Source organism: Papaver somniferum, chromosome 6, assembly GCF_003573695.1.
Source record: "Papaver somniferum cultivar HN1 chromosome 6, ASM357369v1, whole genome shotgun sequence".
NCBI lineage: Eukaryota > Viridiplantae > Streptophyta > Magnoliopsida > Ranunculales > Papaveraceae > Papaver > Papaver somniferum.
Genome location: NC_039363.1, coordinates 64,486,543 through 64,494,929, shown reverse-complemented (window position 1 = coordinate 64,494,929; position 8,387 = coordinate 64,486,543). Strand labels below are relative to the sequence as shown.

Genomic DNA, 8,387 nt, shown 5'->3' with positions numbered 1-8,387 from the left:
GAGTTCTCAAACTCCAGCAGATATTATCGGGTCGAGAACTTCCACCAGTTCGCGGACTGAGTTCGCAAACTGTGCAAACTTCCGGTTCTCTTGATCAACAAAGTTCGCAAACTTTGGGTCAAGGAATTGGACTTATACATGTATGTGTTTCCACAACAATGCTTATATCCAACAATGGTTATATAATCTAAACTCTCATTTCAATCATTGAAACATTCTCAGAGGACGTTATATAGTTGTTATTCACAAATAATTTTTCGTCAGAGAAATTTTCAAAGTGATTGAAACATAACATGACTTTCTTCACTAGGTAAGATGAACTTAGCTAAAGCAAAAGTTTACCAACACATATTTCGAGAAATAGATAGGCGAGATAAACTCCGCTCGAAATACCAAATGTGTATAATCTAAGTCTATATAGCAAAACGACTTTTGTCTCAAGATAGGAGATAAATGGACTTTTGAGTGATATATAAGTTCAAGTCTTCACAACATACCTTTTAGTCGATAAAGATCCACCAGTTCCTTGAGTAGTCATTCATCTTGTATGATGATTTCCATGGAGTTCTGGAGCTCAACTACACTTTCTATCCTAGTCCGAGACCTTAGCTATAGTAGACTAGAAATCAAGACTTATAGTTTTGATCACTAACATTGACAAACATGCTTGAGATAGCAACGCATGCGAGTTCGACCGCGCAATGCTCTTACAACATTGAGAAACAGAGATATAACTCTTGGATATATTTCCTTGATTGAGTCTGACTCTCTAGTTGATTCTCTTTGAATTATATTGGAGTTAGTCCATACAGATTGCCGAACGAAATATTGGGTGTGGTTGTTAGACCCCCGCTTTTTCACACACTAGTCATCTTCTTATCATACACATAACCCTTTCTCTTGTGACTTACGTCCGACCTACTACATTCGCATACCATTTCAAACCTCCAATCTTTTTGTTGAGTGTTTTTTACTAGAACACACATTTTCTCTTTTTCTTTCTCAAGAACCCAATTGATTGCTTCGTCTTTCTGCAACCATTCAAAATCATTAGCATAATGTGCGGAAGTATCAGGACCCCTTACACTGTGAACTTTAGGCTGATCCGTCATCGGTACCAATACAATCTACAAAACATCACAAGTTAGTTGACATACACTACCATACTCGGAAAGGTCGATATATAAAACAACAACGACCAACGCACAGCCGGCAGGGTCGAAGAATACAACAATGACGACCAAACTATAGTCGGCATGGTTGACATATTCAAAACAATGACGGCTTAAGCATGTTTCATAACCCAGTTTCTTGTGCTGCAAAAGAGGGTTATTCGGCGGGGTTCTTATTTATGACCTTGCAGACTAAAATACTGCTCATGAAAAGTCGTGGCATTTGGTAATAAAAACCATACCGACTCTTATGTCCGCACGGTTCGACCATCGTCGACCTTGCCGATATTGGGCCGTAAAAGTGAAAAAAAAATCTATCATTTGCATGGAAAAATCACAATCTTCACCACGTAAGTTGTGTACCTGACTATTTGCAGCTCCCTTTTCTTCTTCTGGATCATTAGATTCTACGTTTGGCTCAATACATTCATCACTTCCATATCCATCTTGAGTTTGAGGAAATAAAGTGCGGATCATGCATATAATCCATTTGATCATGATTTGGTAGATCACCATACAAATATTCATCTATAGGAGGAAAATTAGAAGACTCCACCACTCCAAAATCATGATTAGAATCACTCATTTCCCTCATCTTACAATAATCACAAAACTCTAACTTTTCCCCAAAAAACTTCTTCTATTACTTCACTCTCTTTCTTACTCTCAATTATTTACAAATCCACTCATATAAAACAACTAACAAATCTAACTAATTTAACTAATATGATCATATCAATTAAATTAGTCTTGATCATTGTTGGGAAAATTTAACCATTTAAAAATTAAATGGTTAAGAAGTATTTTATTTTACTTCATAATGACCAGGGTTTTGTCTCACTTGATATACCTCAATTAATCTGGGTATACCCCAATTTGACCATGTTTATTATTAAATAAAGAAATAGAAAATTTTGGAATCCTGGGTATCCATTATTTCATGACATAAAAATATACAACAATAGATGGTCACTTCAGCCGCAGTAGCAGTACTGCACCAATCAATTCCACAACCTTCTTTTTTTTGCCCACACACTACTGACAAAAGCAACTAAATAACGCTGACAATATTTGTCCAGTTTCTTATCAAGGCTGAATTGGGGGTCCTGGAAAAATAATTGGGGACCCCTAGCAACAGAACAAAAAAGGTCATGAAATAGTAATTGGGAGTTATCCCTTATCCCCAGCTTTCTTAAAGGGTTAAACTACCCCAAATCATTAGTGGTAATTAAGTTAATTAATTGTTAATTAGTTTAATTAGATTAAAATCAGATTTAGGGATACAATTTTGATAAAAGAAAAATTGTGTTTTTGTGTTGTGGAGAGGAAGAAGTTGAGTTTTTGGGGGATTCCAGTAGAGGAATCATATTGCTCAAAATGAAGGAACGAATCCTCAAAATGAAGAACCCGAAGCTCAAAACAATCAGGTAAACGTCCTATACTCTTCAAATTGTATGAATGATGCCCCAAGTGGTCGATTCATGTACACTATGCAACTACTCAGAGTGAGGGTCGTTAAGTCGAGAGGGTAATAAACGAACGACTCTAAGGAGTCGTCAATTACTTGACACAACCTTTGACGACTCAAATTTGCAACTTTTGCAAGTTATGAAAAATCGTCAACCAAGTGTGATATAATTGACGACTCCAGCTAGTTAGGTCATATAGAGTCGTTAACTTAATATGTTTAGAACCTAACGACTCTAAAACTTTTTACTCTTTGAAGATGTTACTCTTAGGGTCGTTAATTAGGCATTCCTATATACGGACGACCCTAGCGAGCCATTTCATAGATTAAGGATCGGCAAGAAAAATTTATAAAACCAAACGACCCTTCACCATCGTTAACGACTTCAAAAATTTGACATGACGACCCTTCAACATAGTTAACGACTACAACCATTTGGCATGACGACCCTTCCTATTTTTTGAACAGGGAACAAATTTTGTATCATATAGAGTCGTTAGTTTCATAAAGGGGTTGTCAAACAAAGAATCGTTAATGCTTTAGAAATATATTGACGACCCTGTCACTATTTGGGACAGAGAGGTGGTTCTGCATAAGACAGAGTCGTTCGTATTTAAAAAGGGTCGCCGAGAAGAATCGTTAATGATTTAGAAATCCCTAGACGACACTATTCTAGGGCAGAAAACCAGGTTTAGGGTCGTTATCTACTACACCCTAATGGTTAACGATTTTTTATCAATTCAACATGCATATCAAAAATCGTTAAGCAATAAAAAATCGTGGTTAACGACCCTGGCATTGTAACTGCAATTTTGCAGTTGAAAACCTAATTTTTCAATCAACAAATCAAATTAAAACGCGAACCCAACTTAGATTAAGGGGTTTTAGTTCACTTACGACGATGAATCGGTAAGAATTTTTTTTTCTCAGAAGTCGTTAATGGAATGGGAAACAGTGGGAGAGAGGGAGCGGAGGAGAAGAAGAATGGGAGGAGAAGAAATTATTAGAGAAAATAGTTATTTCACCATTATTTTGGAAGCCCCATATATCTTCTGGTGTGGGTATAAAATGTGTCCTGACTCGGTGGTAAAATGTATCCCGATTCAGCCTCGTTTCTTATTTGATATTTTCTTTTACTCGGTGCAACCGTTGGTGTACCAATCCCTATGACCAGCAACCCATTTTGGATCTTTTGGACTGAAGGACTTTGAAACAACCCTTGAGTTCAAGAGCTCGATTATGGGAGCAAATTTTACACATCGAGGTGTCTTATACTGATCAATTTGAGCACCACGGTTGATTGAGTAGTCCATCAGCTTGTCGAATGTATCCATCTCGACTAACCTTATCTCTAGTGGTCCAACTGACTTGTCACATACACGGCCTTGGCGGTAAACACTGTTGAGAGATTCTTCAATTGTGAGGCAACAATCTTCAAATACTGAGAAAGGAATTGAGGTTTTGCCGTCATGAAGAAGTTCCCAATATAGCACATAATGGCCTGGGATAGTTGATGTATCCGCTAAACTTGTGTAGTCAACAAGAGAGGCATTAAACGGTTTGAGATGACTCACAGCATTCTTCACAGCATTTTGAAGATCTACTTCATCCGTCTTGTCAGAGTCGATGCTTAAAACAACATTCTTTCGGCATACAAAGTTGAATTGAGGAGCGTTGTTCTTGAATCCAGCAACTCGAAGTATGTCTCCAACTTTATAGCGATAAATTCCTGTTACAAGAAAAATGTTTTGATGGATCTAAAAGCTAACAAAGATAACACTTGTGCAACTAATGAAATTGGTCAAATTACCTGCATAAGTGGTAATAACAAGCTCATATTCTTTACCAAGCTGAACATTGACGAGATCAACAAGTTCTTGCTGTTCGTCATTCTCAATCGAGGTTGTTGCAATTGACACCAAGTTGGCGTATTCAGTATGGGTCTTCTCCACTGGCAAGAATTCAAAATAGCCCATAGTAGGGATGAGAGTGTAGGATACTTCACTGGGCTTAGTTAAAGGCTCAAGGTTCAGACCGAAATAACATTCTGAAGACGCGTACAAGGTGCTAACAATTGGAAGGCCATTGCTGTAAAAATCAAGACTAGCAATATACTGCGACATTGTCCCGGTAATGATAACATCTACATACTTAGCATTGGCCCATAACCTTGTAATAATCCCCTGCCATGAATCCTTACTACACTCTGACTTGATGAAGTCTGCAAGTCCAGGGTTAGGCTTAAGTAATTTTGAGACCGCTTCTTTTACAGACGAGTCAGTGATTTTGGAGTTCAGATTTCCAGTTCGAATGTCATTGCTTAGATCAATCCAGTGTTTTTGCAGAAACCGTATTGCCCGAAGAAATACAGACGCAAAAACTGCTCCTACTCGAAGAACTTGATGGTTTTGGTAAAGCCCACAAAGTAACTGAGAATACATGCTTTGGTAAGAATCCGTGCAAATTATGGTCTCGTTTGGACTAGTATAGCTGTTGAAAGGATCAGAAGTTCCTTCTTTGAAGTATGAACTCTTATAGTAGCTCGTTAGAGCTGGATGAGCTACTAACCCTCCTGGTGTTTTAGCTTCAGATTTTACAAACATAAAATACATCCCTTTGCCTTTGTTCAAGTCAGGGACATATTGATCCATTATAGGCATTTGAAGACTGTAAAACAAAGATCGTCTTTCAAACTCTTCATCAATCATCGGCATCAGTTTCCTTTCTCCCCCTGAAGTGCCAGAACTATATAGAAAAGAAAACAAATGGTCAAACCAGAAGCTTTAGAAACAGATAGGAATCAAAAGAAAATATCAAGAAGTAGCACATAGTCAGCAGACCTTGTAAGAAATTGTGAGATCGGTAGTGCACAGAGGATTGGTGAAGCATCACCGTCAGCGATACGAGTGATATCAGGTTGAAGATCTTCGTAAGTGACAACGGGCATAACTCTTTTGAATGTCTCACGGTCTGTGCGCCCACTTAACCCATGTCTTTGTAAATACTCGACATGGGCACTGCGTGAAAGTATTTCATGGAGCACTTGCTTTTGAACTTCGTCTGCCTTCTTTGTTATTTCCTCTATGTATTGAAGTGCCTTTTTCTTCTTATCTACCTCTCTAATGGAACTGCTAGTAGTTCTGTTTTGAACATTACAGTAATCCATCTCAACTGAAGTGCGTACGCTAATTAATGAAGAACTCAAAAGACTAACAAAATAGAGAGAAAGAGAGAAAAGAGCTGTACTTATGAGAGTGGAGAATAGGATTATATATATAGCTGAAATAACTACTGCACTCCCGCGGAATTTATCCCCCTTATGCATGACGTGTATGACATGGAAAGACCATACATACCCCTAAAATGTCAAGACCTGCTATGAAATCATTAAGGGCACATTAACATTAATAAAAGCATGTTAAATTGAACTTCAATTCACTTCTGAAGATTATTTTTTTTTTAAAACAAGAAATTTCATGTAAAGACACCATATGAAGACATGGAAAAATATGGATCACGATCATAATGTAATGTATTAAAATGGTCCGAAAAGGATTAGGATGATTCATTAGAATAATTATAAAACATAAATTATTCGTTAGTTTGATCATTTTTCAAATAGAAAGAGATATGGAGGTTCGTAATTTCTTTGCACTTGCAACAATAAGTCGAGTTCTTTGTACACGTACCTAGTTTTTTTGATATTTTCTATCAGGAGCTTTTTTTAGGGGTATTGAAATGATTGATAAGAAGTTGCAGTGACGCCATAAATTTGAAAAATGTGATGTTATAAATTTGGAAATAGTGATGGAAGTTTCCAACCACTTAACCGGGTTGGCCTTCCGTGGATTGATTGTCGCCATGAACATGTAGCAGGTATTTACCTAAGTCCAAGATTTATACATAATGTATACCCAAATTAAAATAAATCGACAAAAGCATGTGTTAATTAGGGCTGTCAAGAAAATTAAGCTACAGAAGGAATACCGAATACGGTCCCCAAGAGTTGTTGGGTCAAGGGTTCACACTACAGTTAGTCATAGAATATAAAGAACCAACCAACCCAACGTAGGCAACAACAACCTCACCTCTTTGGTTATCACTTTCGTCCGTTTGGCGCCGATTTTTTTCTAATGCAGGGTAGTTAGAACTGCAGGTAGTCGAATAACACGACATTTGAACTACATGTATTGGACTATAGTTGTTGGCACGTTTCAAGAAGCATAGGTTCACTTACTGTACATTTTATAAAATAAACGTTAAGAACAAATTAATCAGAAAATAGTGAATCATCCACTATTCATCGTGTCCAAAACATCTACAATTTGTAGGAACAAAAACCCTTTTTGGCTTTCTGTTGGTTAAATTGAAGCCCTTAAAATCTCCAATCTCTTGTTGTATGTTGAATTGGAACCCAGTAAATTTTCAATTTGAAATCGAAACCCTATAAATATCCCTTAGTATATTTATTCAAAAACCCTAGAAATCTCCCATTGTTTACTAAATTCTTAACTTTAGAAATTCAGAATATAAACCTTCAGAGAGATAACAAGGAATAACATACAGTAAACATGATCTTAATTAGTTTACACAAGATATGAATACTTGATCTTGATCTATGAAATATGAAAATACAAATACATATCTCCAATCGAGTTCTGATCGATCAGAAAGTTTTTAACATATATATCTTCCCGTGATTGTTGTTTGAGGGTGAAAACAGTTTCTGCTGATTTTGGTAATTTCGTGTGTGAGTGAGAAACGAGTCTAAACCCTAAACAATGTGCTGCACGGGAGTACTTTAGATTCGAGAGATCAATCTGTACAAATCCGGACTAAACCAAGAAATGGTCGTTCCAGACTTGCTTCGGTCACAAAGTGAAGGAGAAAGGTTGGTCTTGGGGAGGGAAGCGAAGAGAGTGTTGAGACCAGAATAGTTGATTCTAGAAGAGTGGTTGTTTTACGACTTGTATCAGAAAGTGAAAAGCTAGCAATGTGGAAAGCTAACAGGTGATTTCTGAGTGTTGTATTCTCCTGACCAAAGATTGTTCTTTGGTGGAAATAGGTGAGACTTATTTATACAAGTCGTAATAAAACGTAGCCTGGCCTCGTAAGAAGTGGAAACGGTTGAGTAATGGAAGAGAATGATAACGGGTAACGCCTGGAATTGATGTTTCCATAATGAAGGATATGTTTCACCATTATTTCCTGTCATTACTAACCGCCTTACTCTTATGAAACTTTCTTGGAACGGGCGTATTGCACGCCGCACGCTGTAAACCGCCAGACCAATACCCTGATGAGCATCCCCCGGTTTGTGACTGTCTTGATGTCTCGAGTGTTTTCGTGGAAAACGTGTAGCATGTTGCTACTGTTTGGCAAGTTAAAATGGAGAGGCTTGCTGGTTCAGTGGAGACCTTCGACGGCCGATATTTTGCATCTTGAGAGGAAGGGTAGTTGTTTGATTGTGGCTACCTTCCGTCGGTAGCCAGTGGCGTGGCCACGGTGCTGGCATGGATTGCGCATGCTCTTGGCGCGTCCAATTAGGGTGCCGTGACCAAAGAGTTGGCAGCGTAGCCAAAAGGTTGCCACAAGTCGTGTGGTTTGGTGACAAGCTTGTACGGCTGAGATCTATGTCTCAGGAGGAGGGGTAGCCGTTGATTGTTGCAACCCTCCGTTTGACAGCCAGCGGCATGGAGGCATGGCTCGTTCATGCTCTTGGCGCGTCCAAATTAGGATTTGGCACA

At 38.1% G+C, this 8,387-nt stretch overlaps 1 protein-coding gene across 1 annotated transcript; it reads right to left on the bottom strand.

Annotated features, from left to right (window-relative positions):
- Nucleotides 1-3,561: 3,561 nt before the first annotated feature.
- LOC113285722 (indole-3-acetic acid-amido synthetase GH3.6-like) lies at nucleotides 3,562-5,863 on the bottom strand. The gene is made up of 3 exons (XM_026534494.1): nucleotides 5,481-5,863; nucleotides 4,451-5,385; nucleotides 3,562-4,369 (listed from the first exon to the last, which is right to left on the bottom strand). Exons 1-3 carry the CDS (start codon nucleotides 5,804-5,806, stop codon nucleotides 3,774-3,776), a joined length of 1,857 nt encoding a protein of 618 aa, XP_026390279.1. The 5' UTR covers nucleotides 5,807-5,863; the 3' UTR covers nucleotides 3,562-3,773.
- Nucleotides 5,864-8,387: the final 2,524 nt, after the last annotated feature.

Bases quoted from the DNA above. Each gene is read 5' to 3' on its own strand.
- LOC113285722 (XM_026534494.1), bottom strand. From the start codon at position 5,806: ATGGATTACTGTAATGTTCAAAACAGAACTACTAGCAGTTCCATTAGA. The intron at 5,386-5,480 runs GTCTGCTGACTA...TTTTCTATATAG, and splicing joins ATCTCACAATTTCTTACAAG to TTCTGGCACTTCAGGGGGAG. The intron at 4,370-4,450 runs GTAATTTGACCA...TTCTTGTAACAG, and splicing joins TGTTATTACCACTTATGCAG to GAATTTATCGCTATAAAGTT.